The sequence below is a fragment of the Mytilus californianus genome, unplaced genomic scaffold, assembly GCF_021869535.1.
Source record: "Mytilus californianus isolate M0D057914Y unplaced genomic scaffold, xbMytCali1.0.p SCAF_6, whole genome shotgun sequence".
NCBI classification, from domain to species: Eukaryota; Metazoa; Mollusca; class Bivalvia; order Mytilida; family Mytilidae; genus Mytilus; species Mytilus californianus.
Window position 1 is genome coordinate 114,225,776 of NW_026262712.1, and position 18,933 is coordinate 114,244,708.

Genomic DNA, 18,933 nt, shown 5'->3' on the forward strand with positions numbered 1-18,933 from the left:
CTTTTTTCTTTGTTTAGATTAGGACAAAGGTTACAGTATATATTGATTATTTAATTAATCAACTTTTTAAGTATACATCCAATAATTTCACATACATTATTGATAAAGACCTGTTGTCTTCTGAAGTTTTTGTCCAGTCAGAACAGTTATTTAAAAGTGTGGAAGTAAACAGCTGTTTAAGGTGTCTTTATCTACCTGTCCAGACAGGTAGAGTAATCCACCCTTGTCACAGGCAATACACATCCCTGGTTTGAAATGACTGCAGCAAGGTGACTTGACATGATATAGTACATGTTTCAAACTAAATCAATTAAATTGATCAATTTAAGTATTGATCTCGATCAAAAGGTGAAATTTTGTGCATTCATTGGAAGGTATATTGGGGACAAAGAACACATACCTGATTTTTACCTGAGATTTTACCTGTGTAAAGGTATGACATTGTAGTATGTTTTTATTTTCCTTTGCATATGATCCTAATTAAATTGTAAGGTGTTTAGGTACTTTTCTATTAAAATGAAGGATTTTCTGGATCTATGTGTGATGAAAAAAATATATAAAGGTGCAGGATGAAAATAATGATGGCATTGTTGAACACCTGTCATAGAATAGAATGTGGAACTCGGTGGGGAATATATTTTCTTTGAGTTGTCATAAGGGTAAGGTTATCTGTATTTACATAAGGATATATACTTCAAAACATTGATTTCTAGTTATTTTCATTAGATTAACATAAATGGGATAAAAATGTGGCTGCAAGAAATAGTTGATTAATGTAAACCACCTGATTAAATAGTTTATTGGACATTGTTCCTTCCAAAGCAAAACAAAAACATTCTGTATGTGTCTGTCCAAAGTCAGCTGTAATTCAGTGGTTGTTGTTTAAGTTGCCATATATCATATTTTTGTTTTTTGTTTATTGTTTTGTTCATAAATAAGGTACGTTGTAGTTAGTTATTTTGTTTGAAATATTTTATTTTTGACATATCAGGGCCTTTTTATAGCTTGCTATGTGGTTTTGCTCATTTACATATAGTTGTTTACTTTATTTCATTTGATCTCTGATGGAGAACTGTCTCTTTGGTAATCATACCATATCTTTTTATTTTGAAAAAGCATAAATCAGCCATTTCTGATTTTTTGGTTTGCTAAAAAAAACAAATGTTAAGGTTTAAAATATTAGAGGCACTGCAAACATCTTCCTTTGCTGTAAAAAGGGCATTTGTCTTAATTAGTTTATACAAAAGTACATGACTTGCTGCAAATATAATACCATTATATATTGCCGCACCATGGCATGATTCCAATGACTGTGAGTCTGGTAGTTTTAACATTTACTTTCTCTGGACAAAATGGTTCACCACTTGGTCGATTTAATGTGTATATAACATATTAAACAATATTTATCAAAAACATCAAAATAAAAAATATACTGTGGCCCATCTATATACTATTGTAGGGATATAGCCTATTTTCAGAAAGGCAGCATAAAGGAAACATCATTTAATCAATCTTGAGTCTGGAATTGTCACACCAGACTTATGTAAAGTTTCAGTATTTACTTTTATATAAATTTTAATACATTCTCATTTTAAATAAATGTATGTCAATACTAGCTACCCATGGCTATTTAAATCACATTTGCTACATAATGTATACCTGTTTAGAGATTAATTAATAGGTATATCAGACAAACCTTCTGTAAAGATCAGGTTATTTCCCTGATAGGGGGCCATAATTTTAAATGGATTGATGGTCATTTTGGTCATGTTGTTTATTGAGATTAAGGACATTAAAAGGGCAGGGTATTATTGTTACTGATGTAATATACACTTAAGTGTTACCGTTGACCTTTTGACTTTATAGTGTAATTCTAAAAAATAATTTAATCAGCAATTGTACTTTGATTTAGTCCAAAATTTATCAAGATACTTCAAACTCTGAAACTTTGATAATCTGCATTAATATGCAACAATCTAGAATTATTGCACATAAAGTGACGTTTGCTGGTTTAGGACATTAGGCACCCATCAGTGAATAAATAAACCTTCTTGGACTATTTCAAAGAATATACTTCAATTTATTTAATTGCCCCTAATTTCTAGTGTCACTTTAGTATAGGTTATAGGTTATAGATATATTTTCAGTTTCTCACTGACCCGCTTATTAAAGATTGTTGGTTAACTAAGGGAACATGATGAGTAGAAAGTGGTGTCTTACCCATTAAACAAACCAACACAACTCCTTATATGTCTCCAGAAGATTTAACCTATTTATTTATATTTATGTAGTAATCTCAATATAACAGTCAGTATTTCAACATAGATGATTTTGTATTTTCAGAAAGAATTTAAACAAAATCGATATAACAGGAGTGAATTCAGGATGGATTATGTAACTCATGGAGAATATTAAATGAGAATGCCTGAATTACCAGAAAATGAACAACGACCAAAAAGCCGTAATGGATCTGCTAGTAAACGTACAGAACTTCATAATTCACTAAATAATCAACTAAATACCACAAGGAAAAGAATAGGATCGGCTACATACTATGATATAGCTTCTACATTACTAGGACAAGGTCGTACAGCTGACCTTGAAGAAATTTTTCTGTCTGCTGCTAGAGTAAGTTTAACATATTAACATAAAAGATATGAAGCAGATCCTTTTGAGAGAGGTTACGGAGGGGTCTCATCTTGAATTCCAGAGAAAATAATGTCAAATCCTGAATTCCCATGAATCACAATATGATTAAATCCCAAATTCCTAGTCTTGACGAAATAACTGGCTATTCCTGAATTTCTAGAATCAAACAGCTCAATCCTGATTCCCAGAAAGGTCTTTAAATTAATTCTGAATCTATTTTAAGAGAAACAAAATGCGTTTATTGCTGTTCCTCATCTTAAAAGAATACAATTTTGTCTTGAAAATCATAAAAAAATGAATAAGAGGTCATGCATTTCAACTTGAAGTCTCTCTTGTGCAGTGACATGTGCAATGTTCTTTAATATAGCTGATTTTACTTCACAGTGTATGTGCTGATAAGTATCAAGAAAAAGATTCTAAACCATTCAGTCATTGGAAATTAATCGAAGTTAGAATTATCAAAAAGAAACAAATAACAGGAAATGACAATTGATTGAACAGTTATCTTTTATTTTTTTGCAGGATGGTGATTATGAGAAAATCGAAAATTTCTTACAACGACGGAGTGATTGTATAGTTAGTGTTGATGTTAAAGATAAAAGGACTGGAAACACCCCCTTAATATGGGCTTCTAAAAGGGGCCACACAAAGGTACATATTACAACTAACAGATAGAAAAGCCTTGAAAAATACTGTGGATTCATTAGTATTACGGTAGTATGGTATCAATTTTTGTAAATATTGTTGGTACAATATAGAGGTAAAACACATATTTAATGTATAACAAAGTCTATATTTTCTAAAGGCTTGTTACAAGCAGACTTTTATATACCATGAAATAAAAACCACAGAAAATAAATAAACCCACAGTAGTTTAAAAGATGTGAAGAAAACAAGTATGGTAATTTGGGGGTAAAACAGCATTACTCAAAATCAATCAATTTATGTTCAATAAACTGATAAAAGGTAAAATAAAGAGGCATCCAGTTTAGAAAATGAACTAAAAAAGATAAAAAGTACTTTTATATTACATATGAAAGTAATGGGGCCTCGGTGGCCGAGTGGTCTAAGTAGTTACTACTGTAATCACTAGCCAGTCAACACTGAGGTTGTGAGTTCAAACCCTGCGGGTGCACTCGACTCCAATCTTAATTGACTAGGATTGTCAGTTTTCCTATCGAAGGTCAGCGGTTTTCTCCGGGCACTACGGCTTCCTCCACCAATAAAAACTGGCCGCCACGAAAAAGCCCAAAAGTGGCATTAAAAACACAAAAATCAAATCAAATCATATCATATGAAAGTAATGAAATACATAGATTTTAAAAATACCAGTCTCTCTATATCATAATAATGATAAATGAACTACTTAAACTAGCAGTATAAATCAGAAAAATATATTTTATTTATATTAAATCAGGTTACATTTCTGGATATTTAAATCTTGCGATCTTTTAACTTGATTTTATTGTGTGGTTTATAAAAATTGTTCAATCTGGTACAATCTCCAGAGAAATTTACATAAAACCTATCTAATAATAAATTTGAAATGGTTGTTAGGGCAGGTTTATACAGGTATTCAAAATATGATCACTATATATCAATATAAACTGAAGTATGAAAATACTATATATTTGAATTCTTGGAACTTTCATTAAGGCTGTAAATATGTGATGTGTTGGTCCTGTAAAAGTGAGTGAAAAATTGTGTGGTGAGAATCTTATTAAGTTTATCATCAGCTGAGTGTTGTAATGTACCACAATGCATTTTCTTTTTTAGTCCAATTCAAGGCTTCAAGTGTTTGAATATATCTGAGACCTAAATTTAGTATATATGTTAATGAATTTTATATTTCTGCAAGCTCATTTTAAAATCTAGCCCATCTAAAAACTACATAATTGTTAAAGATTGCGAAATTGACATTGATCTCATTGGTAGTTGGACATATCAATACATTACATTGGTCTCTATATGAATAAAACTTATAACCAGAAAACCGCAAAACTAAAACTTCTGAATGAAACCATTGTCCTATATACCAATGTGTAGATATTATAGTAGAACAGATAATTGATTTAATTACACGTAATTATAAAACATATCGTACAATATAGGTAGAAAGACTACCAAGGTCATTGTTTATATTCATGGATCAGATACAGTACTATAATAATGACTTTAAATTAGTAATAGAATGACTCAGATAGTTATTGTTTTTAGAAATGTTTTTCAACTTAGTTGTATTTACTAGCAATAGGTTATACATACTTCAGAAGGACAAGGGATGAAACATTTAAATCAGGATCACAAAATAAATATAAGTTAAGATGGTAAAGCATTTTCCCCATCTTCCTGTATAAAAAATAGAGGCAATAGATACCAAGAGGACATTAAAAACTAACAAGTCAAGATAAATTGAAAATTCCATAGCAAAAAACAAAAGATGACATAAGACAAACAAGTTCACAATGCACTACATAGAAAACTAAAAACTGAGCTAAAAGAACCCCACTGAAAACTAGGGGTGATCTCAGGTGCTCAGGAAGGGAAGGCAGATTCTCCTCCACTAGTGGTGATCTCAGGTGCTCAGGAAGGGTATGCAGATCCTCCTCCACTAGTGGTTATCTCAGGTGCTCAGGAAAGGTATGCAGATTCTCCTCCACTAGTGGTTATCTCAGGTGCTCAGGAAAGGTATGCAGATTCTCCTCCACTAGTGGTTATCTCAGGTGCTCAGGAAAGGTATGCAGATCCTCCTCCACTAGTGGTTATCTCAGGTGCTCAGGAAAGGTATGCAGATTCTCCTCCACTAGTGGTTATCTCAGGTGCTCAGGAAAGGTATGCAGATTCTCCTCCACTAGTGGTTATCTCAGGTGCTCAGGAAAGGTATGCAGATTCTCCTCCACTAGTGGTTATCTCAGGTGCTCAGGAAAGGTATGCAGATTCTCCTCCACTAGTGGTTATCTCAGGTGCTCAGGAAAGGTATGCAGATTCTCCTCCACTAGTGGTTATCTCAGGTGCTCAGGAAAGGTATGCAGATCCTCCTCCACTAGTGGCACCCATCGTGTTACTCATGGCAAGTACCTATTTGGTGACGAGTCTCATTCGGTGATGTCACAATTAGCCAAAAGAGAATGGGATTGTGGTTTCATCAAATATTGTTTGATTGTTGGGATGAAGGGTCTTTACTTTTTGAAAAGTGAAGATGTACTTTGGAAACAATGGAAAAAATTGCTTTGTAGTGATACTAGCAGTGGAAGACTTTAGAAAAATGTATTGATCTCTAGTATATACTGTACTATAACAAAAGCATTAAAACTACATCAGTGTCTGATTATATATAAAACCATGGTCTATATATTCTATACAAAAAAAATCAGTTATAAAATCTTTTATTCTGTATCTTTATCATTTAAATTAAAATATTGAAAAATTCTACTATGGCTTTTCTTGATGAATAAAATGTTAGATAGATCTGTATTGACCTCTTCAAACTTTAATATGGAATCTTGTCTGTTGTGAGTGAGTGACATTTTAGTGAAAATAATCAGGTTTTACTTTGAATAAAAACTGAATTAAATTAAAATCTGGTTAGAAAAACTTGGGGGAATAATATCAGATCTCATCAAATTTGCCTTTCACATTGTTGTGACTGAATTAAAATTGACTAGGAAATCACAGTGGATAAACACAACAGGACATATGTTGTTGTTGATAAATGTTGTACAGCAATTAAAAAAAACATTACAAATCCAATTTTTGAATTTTAAAAAATTTGTAAATTTATTTGGAAAATGGGTTAAACATGATTGACCTGAAAATGATAAATTCATAAAATATTAACAAATTAATTTTGTTTATTGATAAGTAATTTGATGACTGGTCAGTGACCCTTTGTATGTGTGTGTGACACTTAGATATAAATTGTAGGACATTGACAGAAAAGTCAATTTTGTTTAAATATCAAAGGGTTTGGAATGTAATATTGACACATAAAAGTTATTTATATCAATATACAAGTGAAAATATATACAGATATTTAGTGTTGTTTTAAAATCAATGGCTTTCCAAGACATAAATTTTTAACAAAGTCACATAAAATGGAAAGTAAGTTGCCAGATATATGTAGCGGTCTTAAACATTGGAGGAAATAATACCAATGACATTTTTTGTCTAAAGTACACTTAAATGTTAAGAAACAAAAGTTTAAAATTCATTGTGGGTTGCACATCATTTCACATTTTTTAAGTGTAAATACGCAGTGTAAATATAATGAATTATCTCCCTTTCTAGTCTCTTTATATAAGGCATTCTTTGTTAAAACAAATATGGTAAGGAACAATATTGTGAGATAATAAACAGCAATAAACAGCTGTTCCTATGCATTTGGATTTTGTTATAAAATATGAGTTCACACCATCTCACCATAACAAATTTTGCTGAACATCATTTGAAATGTGGGAATAATTAAAAGATAAAACACTGTTAAACTTATCAATCATTGCCCAAATTTAAAAATTACAGTTTAACACAAATATTAATAGCTAAAGTCAGCAGTTTTAAGATCTAGTTATTAGCAGTAATCAATGTATGATCTTAATGTAATATGTTATGACTGTGTAGTTATTGTTAATTATATTTGGTCAGGTCAGGGTTAATCTTAATCTACTTCACACTGCCAAATTGTAGTCTTATGAAATTTTCAACCTATTGAAAATTCATTTGAAACTGCATTTAATGTGTTTGTTACCTGTAAAACTAAAAGGAAAGTGCTATTGAATTTTATGTTACAATTTTGACTGAATAGAATTTATAGTCATCTGTTTCATCAAGCATCTTAATTACTACTATTCATAAAACTATGTCATTATGGATGGTCAGTTTGAATCCAATGTTTAATAATTGTTCTATAGAACTGCAGCCTCAAGTTGTTTTTCCCAGATTGTCAAAAACTTTCTTACCAATTATCAGAAACTTTTACTATCCAAAATAAACAAAAATCATATATTTATAGCTCTTAAGTTTAACTTGAATAGATAATTTGGATGCTGTCTCATTGAATTTGTCCATTGTCTCCTTAAGATCTTACCATTGTTATCTTATGAAGGAAAGACATAGTTGAATGCCGTACTTTGACCTATAATGGTTTACTTTTACACATTGTGACTTGGATGGAGAGTTGTCTCATTGGCACTCATACATCATCTTCTTATTTCTATATAGAAGTGTTTAGTACTGTCCATTGGTATTTTCTATGGATGTATATTCCTGATGCTAGAAATAATCAAACAATCGTTATTGATTGAATCACTTTATGGCCTGGATGAACAAAGGGGAAAGGGGAGGAGGAGGTGGTATGGGTACCTGTCTTGTATAATCAACTACTCTTACAGCTTTGAATTCTGAGCCTTACAAGCTTTCTCAAATGATTTGCATTGAAAATGTTCATTTTTGTGTACTCATTTGAAGATGTTCATTTCACATTGTGTACTCATTTGAAGATGTTCATTTTGTGTACTCATTTGAAGATGTTCATTTCATGTTGTGTACTCATTTGAAGATGTTCATTTCACATTGTGTACTCATTTGAAGATGTTCATTTCACATTGTGTACTCATTTGAAGATGTTCATTTCACATTGTGTACTCATTTGAAGATGTTCATTTCACATTGTGTACTCATTTGAAGATGTTCATTTCATGTTGTGTACTCATTTGAAGATGTTCATTTCATGTTGTGTACTCATTTGAAGATGTTCATTTCATGTTGTGTACTCATTTGAAGATGTTCATTTCACATTGTGTACTCATATGAAGAATTTAAGTAATCTTTATCTGCAATCTCCTTGGAGAATGTAGTTTTCATCAGTTTTGCCAATTTGTAGAAATCAGAGCATCTTTCCTTACTATCATTGCAGTAAGGGCTTTCAAAAACATGTGAAAGATATTAGTAATTATCATTGTCTTGTCTTTAAAATTTAAAATACCAAATTATATCAGTATCACTATTTATTTATATTCATGCATACTAATTTTTTGTTGGTTGAGAAAATTTGTATTTGCCATGATAATTATTTTGGTGGATTGACAATTTCTGCATACAAGCCTATAGAAATTTATTTTTCATTGACATTTAAAATTTGTGGTTCACATATACTTAACTTAACCCACAGAAATGAGTCACCCACAAATAATTTAATGAATCCGTCAAGTATTCTAGTTTTTTTACTTATTTTTGATCAATCGTTTGTTCAATCAATCAATTAACTAAAGTATGTAAACTTTCTAGATAGTACAACTGTTGCTGAAACATGGTGCTGATGTAACTCTACGTAACTATGAGAACCAGACAGCGGTAGATGTTGCCTCCTCGGCTATAAAGACGGTGCTATTGGATTCTGTGGAAAGAACCACAGAATCATGGCATCATTTACTGCTTCAGGCTGCATGGCAGGGAAATATCAAAGTTGTCAGGAAATTACTTGTAAGTATAGGGAGAATATCACAAGTATTCCACTCAGGGTATATTAGATAAGCCAAGTTTCGTCTGTATCCAAGATATCAGTAATTCCACTTTTCAGTATCTGATGCATTCTGGGTAATATTTTCAAAAGCATACACCAATCATTTGCCTACACTAGTAGGTCCCAAATAATGAAAATTCAACTAACAACATGACATTTTTTTCATTTTGGAGTATGAACAATTAAAATCATATGGTCCTACAGATTTTCTGAAACAGCAAATTCTTCACAAACTTGTCGGGAAGGTGTTTGGCTATAAAAAGAAGATGTGGTATTATTGCCAATGAGATAACTCTCCACAAGAGACCAAATGACACAGAAATTATAACAACTATTTTATGTATTCCGATAAGGTAAACTTCATAATTTTGAAATTTTCAAAACTTCAGAATAAGAGTTAATTGCTCATAATAAAACATATTAGAAATAAAGTTAAGTGGAGAACAATGGTAAGAAATTAAACATGGCATTATTAAAGCCAATTAAATGGCCATAATGATAAAGGACAAAGTTATTATAACTGAAAACAGGAGATGACTTGCATTATAACACATCAGCATTGATTTCTGCCATAGAAAATCAATCTAAGTTACGTCTGTATCCAAGATATCAGCCAATAAACGACAGGGTTATTCTAACACTTTAATCACATAATAGGATGTTTTTGCACATTTATGCTGCAGCTTTCTGTTTATTTTTAATCTTTATAGTTTGTTTTTTTTTAGTTAAAAGACATCAATAATAATGATTAATTCTTTAGAGGTGTTTTATTTTACAATGTAAAGCTATTTATCAGAACATTAGTAATTGTTCTGTTTTCTAACCAAGAACTTCATAATGGGTTAAACTTTTAAACTTTTAAAATGACAAAATGGTTTGAAAGAAGAATGATTGTCACAAATTCTAAACTTTTAATTGTTTCTTTGTCTTATTATCTTGTATAAATCACATCTTAAGATTTCGAAATATTTTTTTTGTTGAATAATTATTAATATTGATATCATTTGTTGTTCTGGATGAAATGATGAAATTAATCAGATTTTTTTTGTTTTTTGTTTTTTTTTATAAACATTTGCCAAATTAGGGTTTGCCCCAGATTTCAAGGTTCACTGCACATGGAGCTGTGATAGTGCAAGCTGGGTAGTGTCCCATTGAAACATATTCTTGTTTTGTTTTTAATATAACTTTAACTTTCTATGTTCATTTTCATTCACGCTTTTTCATTTTGGAGGAAAATAGAGTATGCCCATTGTGTGATTATATTATTAGACCTTGGTAAGCTGAATTTTCTATATTAAGTCATTGATTATATAGTTTACCATATTATAATGTTTGAATGTTAATAGTAAAATATTTGAAAAACTATCAATGGAGTGATTGATGTGGACTAAAGCTGAAATGCAAACCAGTAATAATGCTTGAATTTTATTCTGATCTGTTGTGTTGTAGAGACCCCATTCTAGTAAGGGACATAACCCTTACATAGGAGGAGAAAATAAAGAGGTTGATAAATTTTGATTTATTTGCTGTTGAATAGTATGGCTTGATTCTGCTAAAATATTGTAGTAACCGTGTAGGCTTAAATCAAATGATCCAAGTTTTAATATTATTATAAACAAAAATGTAACTATGGTTTTTCCTACCTGATTGGAAAAGTCAATAAATACTTTTTTGGGGAAAAAATTGAAGTTGATGTCCAGTTTTAGGAAGTATGGCATGCTTACTTGTTATTGTATTTGCATGATTAAGCAGCTTTTTAGAAATAGCTAGTTAAGTCATTCTACATAAATAATCATCTTCACTCAGTTCTGAGCAAAACAAAATTTTTTTAAAATATGTCCGAAAGATTTTTTTTTTTATTATTATCGAAATAATGCATGAAATGGAAGAAACAAGTGATTTAATATATAGACAGCAGAGGATGATAAAATTTGAAGAAATAAATGAATGAAATAAGAGACCAATATGGCCAACTTTTGATGTTCTGCTAAACAGAAAGATACGTAAAATAAAACTGTTAGGATATACTTATTATGATGTAATATTTCTTGTTGCAGAATGAAAATAAAGTACGTGACATAAATTGCTGTAATTCTGAAGGATTGACGCCATTGCTATTGGCAACACGGGACATGGTGGTGTTAGAAAAGTTATGTACACAGTTAAACAAACCATACCATCCTGCAGAAGTTGTGGCAGAACTCCTCAGATATAGATGGTAAGTTAATATTGGTAACATGTTAGAAAAGTTATGTACACAGTTAAACATACCCTACCGTCCTGCAGAAGTTGTGGCAGAACTCCTCAGATATAGATGGTAAGTTACTATGGTTACATGTTAGAAAAGTTATGTACACAGTTAAACAAACCATACCATCCTGCAGAAGTTGTGGCAGAACTCCTCAGATATAGATGGTAAGTTACTATGGTTACTTGTTAGAAAAGTGATGTACACAATTAAACATACCCTACCGTCCTGCAGAAGTTGTGGCAGAACTCCTTAGATATAGATGGTAAGTTACTATGGTTACTTGTTTGAAAAGTCATAGTAAAAATGTCAAACTCCACACAGATATCAGGGATAAAAGACCATGGCAACCAGGGGTTTTGGTGTCATAATGTTAGAAAAAATATCAACCTGTACATCAGCAAGTTATATATTTTACTGGGTGGAAATTCAAATGATCCTTACATATAATATATACGGCAAAGTTGTCAAATTTATCAAAAATCAGTGGAAAGTTACCATGGCAACTAGGTGTTTTCTGTTGTTAGAAAAAAATGAATTAACCCGTACATTTGCAGTCTATATATTCATTGTAAAGTTAAAACTTCGCAATATCAGTGTACTTTGAATTAACAAAAAAGATGATCTGTAGAAAAGAACAAGCCGTATTTCTTGTACATTTGTTTATGAAAATGACCACTCCATTAACAAATCTGTAAGAAGGTCTTTAAAATTGTATACTTGTATTTTATTGTAATGTATAATATGTATGAAATCATATTTTTGCTGAAAACCTCCATTTATTACAGCGATATCTATGCTGCTGATGGAGATGGGAAAACTTGCCTTCATTACGCATCTCAGTCGAAAGCTATCATTTCCCCAATGGTGGTGCAAACAATAATTACAGCAGGACCAGATATAGGTAGGTTTTTGACAGTGATTTCATTAGTTTTGATTTGCCCTGACTGGCATGCAGTTAATTAGTTATGTAGGTCTGTGGACTCTAGGACTTTTTGATGATGTGTAGGAACCTTGTATTATTATACCCTTGCTAAGAAGGAGGGAGGGTTTACTGGTTTATGCCTATTCTTCTGTCTGTGTGTTTCTCTGTTTCATGAAACTTTTGGAGCATTTTTCTCAGGAATTACAAATCAGAGGTTCCTGAAATTTTGTATCAAGCTCATGTAAACACGCATGCTTTACCGTGTAATGCATTTACAAAAACATCTCATATTAAATCTTATATATTCTTACACATATTGGCAATATGTAAAATTTTGTCGCATTTTCCTCAGGATCTACAAATCTAAGTTTCCTGAAATTTGGTATCGAGCTCCATGTAAGAATGCTACTCCGTGTGATGCGTTTTTACATCCATCACTTACTAACTTCCTGTTAAATGAAAACTTATAGCAGCGTTATCATTAGTGAGTATTAGCTCACAGTTCAACTTGTTTTGAAATAAAATTACAATGAACCTTCAAAATTCTTAGTATATTGAATATCTATCAATTGAAGGATTTATAATTTTACAAGCCTTATGTTTAGAGGGAAAAATACCTTTATGTTTAAGAAAATTGTGCCTGATTTCTTTAATAATTAGAAATCCAGAAAGATACATATGATACAATATTGACATAATGTATCAGTACAAGGGTTCAACCAATACCATATAATTTTGTATTTGCCATAATCTGTAAGATTTCTCCTGTTCTTTATTGACACCTATAAACAGATCAACGTTTTATGTGATGGAAATTAATCTCAACACATTCTCCTAGTAATACATTGTACATGTAATACACAAACTAATATAAAGCAATCTTGTTCTTCCTTCTAATTTTAATTCCTCATGCATTTTCTTTATGGGGTGCCTTGGTGGCATGAGTGGTCTAAGTACTTTATCTACAGTGATCACTATCCTATTAACTCATTTAGAGTTCAAACCCCGCTAGTGGTGAGGTGTGTTAGTCTCTGATCTTAATTTGTACTTAGTACTAATAAGGATATAATGGGTGATAAAACTAGAAGTCTGTGCTGGCATCCAAAGGTGGTGTTTAATAATCTAAACACAAGATATTACTGTAAATTCAGAAATTATTGCGTGCATTTATTATTGCGATTTTGTCATTTTAGACTAAAATGCGATTTTAATTTTTGCTATATTGAGAAAAATCCTGTTTAATTCATATAAAAAATTTCAAAATGCGAGTTTAAATTATTGCGATTATAACCCTGTCGCATTTTTCGCAATAATAAAAACATCGCAATAATTTCTGAATTTACAGTATTCAATCATACAAATTGTAATGCAAATACGCATATCTATAGTGTAGTAACATTATATTAAACAATAAATGATGATAAATTCAAACACCACATCACCTGTGTGAATATTTGGTTCAAACATTTTACAGTCTAGGGATAATAAACAGACATATACTATATACATCTACATTTGTATAAACCATACACACAAGTCAATCACTATCTATTGCCCCTTTGAAAAATTTAACAAAATCGTTTATTGACTATTAATCAAAATAAGACTAAGGGCTGGGAGGGTGGGATCGAAAAACTAATTTGTAGAGAAGTATGTAAATGCTACCTTTGATATAAAAGAGTTCAAATACCAAATTTAGGAATGCTAAAACATGAGAGACGGCCCCGAACAAATTAAGCAAAATGACACAGCCATTTTTAACCAATTGACAAGGATTGATATTTTTCCTGACAAATGTCAGTGCTAATTTCTCTCTTTGTACTTCAGCTTCTATCTTTTTTTTGAAGAAGAAAAAACTGTCTACCATAATATAGTCAAGGTCGGTGAAAGTGGCACAAAACAACGACAAACAATTTCTTTACAGCATTGCCTTATACATGATACCTGACAAAGATATTATTGTTTTATATTTCAGAACTGCAAGATAAAAGATTATTTGCTCCCATACACTGTGCCTCCCAAACTGGCAATGTCGATACAATAGAAACGTTAATACAAGGTGGATCTAGTGTCAACAGTCGGGGGTTTGCTGGTACGACCCCTCTACATATAACAGTAAGTATGGAATTTTATAATGTTGAGTTGTACCATGTAAGTAATTTTCAGACATGTCTGTTTTATGACATTTTGAATTTATCATGACCATTGAGCACAGAAATTTAAAATGTCTGATAAAAATTGGGGTCCTTGTATGACATCATCTCAAAATACAATTGGAAACCCTACAGGCATTAAGTGACAATAATAAGTGATTGAACCTTTTTTATTTAAATTCACAGGCTTACAACGATCATGAGAAAGCAGCTTCGTGTCTTCTAAGTTATGGTGCTCAGGTTATGCTAACTGATGATCGGGGACTGACATCATTAGATCTTGCCAGAGGAAAAAAAATGAAAGCTACACTGAAGGAGGCATGGATGGAGGCTACTAGGGGAAAACCTGTCGTAGATCTTGCCCCAATTAGAGCCCCAAGCAGAGAAGAGGTCAGAGCATCTGTAGAAAAATTTGATTCCAAAAGAAAAGGAGAAGTTATTTTTGATGTAAGATAATGTTGATAATTTAATCGGCATCAAAGAAAAATACTCATTTATATGTTTTGGAGTTTAGTGTGATGTCCATTTTCACTGAACTAGTACACAATTTTATTTAGGGGCCAGCTGAGGACCACCTCCAAGTGCGGGATTTTCTCGCTGCGTTGAAGACCCATTGATGGCCTTCAGCTGTTGTCAACTCTTTGGTCGGGTTGTTGTCTCTTTGACATACATGTAGGACTCAAATCTATGGTAGGTTCCAGATCTATGGCAGATCCCTAATCTATGGCAAATATGACGTCATGTCATCCCAAATCTATGGCAGATTTGTTACAATCCTAATCTATGGCAAGTTTTGTAATTTCCTAATCTATGGCGGATTTTTGTTGTTTCCAAACCTATGGCAGATTTATGCAAATGAAAAACAATGCAGTACATATACGATCAATGACTTGTCTTAAACAAGTTGAAATGTACGACAACGGGAGTATGTCTATAAACTTTTGTGATAAACATTCCATAATGGTCAACCAAATCGTGATAGCAACCATAAAATATTGTAAACGGTGAAATCATATACCTTAATACATAAAAATAAGCATTTATTAATCTGTGCATGGTACCTGTTTAACCCATTCAAGTTAAACCAACTTAAAGTAAGTCTTTTAACAAACAAGAAACACAGTTATTTTCATAAAAAAAATGAACAGTTTGACTTTTCACATAATATTTATTTCATCATTAAAACATCTTTTTTATTTGATGACGATTTAAATCAAATTATTATCCAGCAATTTGATTTTTCACTTTTATCAACTTTGCTAGCTGTAGACGCTAAAATATTTACTATAACTCCTTTTTCTAAAATTTCAGGCACTGAAAACAGCTGTGCCCTTATTAATAGCGGGATTCGGCCGGTACAGCACATTTTGTCCCTCTTCCGGATAATAGGTCACATCTTGTCACAAACCATGTGCAAATTGTTGTAGAGGGAAATATCTTTACCTTCATCTGGAATGGTATTCAAATCTATGGGTTCCGCCATCGTTATAGGGAGCAAGCATTTTACTTCAAGGGGGGTTATGGTGTTTTTTTCTGAGTCAGAAATTTTTTTATTTAGTGTTTTGAAGCTATATCAATCAATTTTTTTTCAAAATTAAACACTATAAAGTATGGGGAAAATGTAGATTCAGAATATTTTTTTTTGCCATCTGTTTGATCAGAATATTTTTTTTTCATCAAATTGGGGATCAGAATATTTTTTTTAGGAAAAAAACATACCACCCCCCTTTTTTGAACTTGAAATGGTCGTATCCTGGTTCCCGGTACTACGTTCCAGGTTTTAGCTGATAGCCATACGCTGTCACGGGGTTATATTGGTATATGTGTAACATACTGAATATTGCGATCGGGAACCAGTCTAAAATGGTCGTTCCCTTAGTGGCGGCGTCGATGTAATATGGCGTTATTCAATTGTGACGTTATATGTCACTCTTTTTCCCGGAAAATTATGCAATTTCAAGATATGCCATAGATTAGGAGAAAACAAAAATCTGCCATAGATCTGATTTGTCTGGCTTTTGTAACGTGAATTGCATTTGCCATAGATTAGGAATCTGCCATAGATTTGGAACCCGCCATAGATTTGAGTCCTACATACATATAAAAGTATAAAAGATGACAAAATGTGAAACAATTCAAAAGAGAAAACCAATGGCCTGATCTATGCTACAACAATAAACAAAACATAGTTATGACAGACAGCAACAAAGGACAACCATTTATTTTATAATTATTTTATCATTAGTTATTTATAATAATATAAGACAGAATTATATCTAACTTTGTATATTACTTTTACACTGCAGATTATTGAAACATTTTCTTACACAAACTTATATATATTTTACTAAGTTTATGATTTCTTTCCATAACAGGGTCATCCCTCCAACCCATTTGCCAACATGCAGAGCACACCTCATCGTGAGTATTATTATGGAACAAAAGGCTATTATGCTTCATGCAAAACATTCATTTTAAACTTATTAATATGAAAATAAAAAAATTATTGCCAATGAGACAACAATCTGCCAGAGACCAAATGAAGTGGATATAAGCAACTAGAGGCCAATGTACGAACTTCAACAATGAGGATAAAAGGTTCCGACATGACAAAATGTCAAACAATTCAAAGGAGAAAACTAATGGTCAGATTATTTAGTAAATGATAAACAAAAAGTAAATATGACAGACAACAACTAAAACAACCACTGAAATAAAGGCTCCTGACATGGGGCAGGAACGGTTCAAAATGTTTTCGAGCACTCAAATCTCCTCTCAGTCTGCGAAAGCGATGTAACAGCACAACATATGAGGCAAGGAACATTGAGTGCATTTATTTCTAGAGTAAAGGTTCACTCAACTTTATAGAAAAAAACCTGCATTTGAATTTTCTCTGAATAATAGTGAACATTTGCCACTTAAGACAAACTTCCTGTGTGTCTACATAAAATTACATGTAAAATAACATATTTCTGGTTGGTTAGTTGTCTTATTGTTGCATACCTCACATGTATCTTTTTATTCATATTGTGGTTAAATCTTTTTTTCAAATAAGGATTTCTATATGATTCAATGTTATAATTTCAGGAGGTCAACCTGTATCTAGACATTTAAGTTTGAAGGAGAAAGCCAGTCGAGCCGAGGCTTTGATGAATAAAGATATAGAATCAGGACGATTTAGTCCATCCCCATATGCCAAGTGAGTGTGTGAAATACTATGATTATATGAAAATGGTACTTAATTTCATGGTCCATTAATAGTAGATTAATTTATCCAAGAACAACCACACCACACAGACACCCACTTTTTCTTTTTCAAATCTGATTCAACAAATATACTGAATGTGTTTCCTCTAATTTATCACTGTAAAACATTTTTTAAAGTTATTATTTTCTTTGGGAGATTTCATTGTGCATACTGAAATCTCAGCAAGGATTTCTTTTTTTTATTGTATGATACCATTTTTGCGTAACAAAATTTTACAGAGATGGACCACGCCGTCTTGGTGTTGTTAGAGGAGGACGTAAACCCTCCCCCTTACCTCGAGTTAACAGTAAAGAGCGACATCCATCAGTTAGTCCCGATAGGCTCAGTAATGGTGGAAGAGAGTCGCCAGCATTTAACAGAAATGGTCGATTTAGAAAATCATTTGATGAGGGCCGACTCAGTCGAAATAGAAATAATAGTAATAAATTATGTAAGTTTGTAATACATAACTAGAATTAGAATATTACTAAATGTATTGGACAGGACAACTGACCATACTCTACCACTAACAAACAACACTTCCCAGAAAATCATTTTACAAAAAATGATCGTTACACTTTAAAAAACATAAAAGTTATTTTTGATATTGTAAGAAAGGTAAAAGTTATTTTTGATATTGTAAGAAAGGTAAAAGTTATTTTTGATATTGTAAGAAAGGTAAAAGTTATTTTTGATATTGTAAGAAAGGTAAAAGTTATTTTTGATATTGTAAGAAAGGTAAAAGTTATTTTTGATTTTGTAAGAAAGGTTTTTTTTAAGAAGTTCATTGATGTGTAAATTTAGCTCACTCACTAACAAACTGAATTCAGTCTGAAGGACTTTACACTAAGTTTGTCAGTGAAATGCAAAATTTACTTATTCAACATATATAGCACTAACATCAACCCATATGTAATAAATTGCACAAAAAAATTAGAAAAACCTTGTCAAATAAAAAAATTAGGCAAATTATGTTTTTTTGTATCTTTTTTTTCTTTAGTAACCCACCCTTCACCTGGTTCCCGGTTCAACAAAGACAGTGGTATAAATACTCCAACAGAAGACTTGGATAACTGTCTACAGAATTCTAGGTATGTTGTTATGTGAGGGTTATACATAGGTATAAAAAAATAAAGTGTCAATTTGGAAGTTTACAGTTTGGACTCCAATAAATCGTCAAGAGTTTTCAACAAG

The 18,933-nt window shown here is 31.8% G+C and overlaps 1 protein-coding gene across 10 annotated transcripts in view; it reads left to right on the forward strand.

The window, feature by feature from the left end:
• LOC127706153 (uncharacterized) overlaps positions 1 to 18,933 on the forward strand; it is a 66,321-nt gene that overhangs the window by 22,684 nt on the left and 24,704 nt on the right. For 3 of the 10 annotated variants that reach the window (XM_052210598.1, XM_052210599.1, XM_052210595.1), the window contains exons 2-12: positions 2,344 to 2,628; positions 3,172 to 3,300; positions 8,932 to 9,126; positions 11,224 to 11,384; positions 12,203 to 12,318; positions 14,315 to 14,454; positions 14,679 to 14,939; positions 16,868 to 16,913; positions 17,580 to 17,691; positions 17,979 to 18,190; positions 18,740 to 18,830. In XM_052210598.1, the coding sequence (XP_052066558.1) occupies positions 2,416 to 2,628; positions 3,172 to 3,300; positions 8,932 to 9,126; positions 11,224 to 11,384; positions 12,203 to 12,318; positions 14,315 to 14,454; positions 14,679 to 14,939; positions 16,868 to 16,913; positions 17,580 to 17,691; positions 17,979 to 18,190; positions 18,740 to 18,830 (1,676 nt within the window). In that variant the 5' untranslated portion in view covers positions 2,344 to 2,415. The other 7 variants (XM_052210594.1, XM_052210600.1, XM_052210597.1 and 4 more) reach the window with 6 other exon arrangements.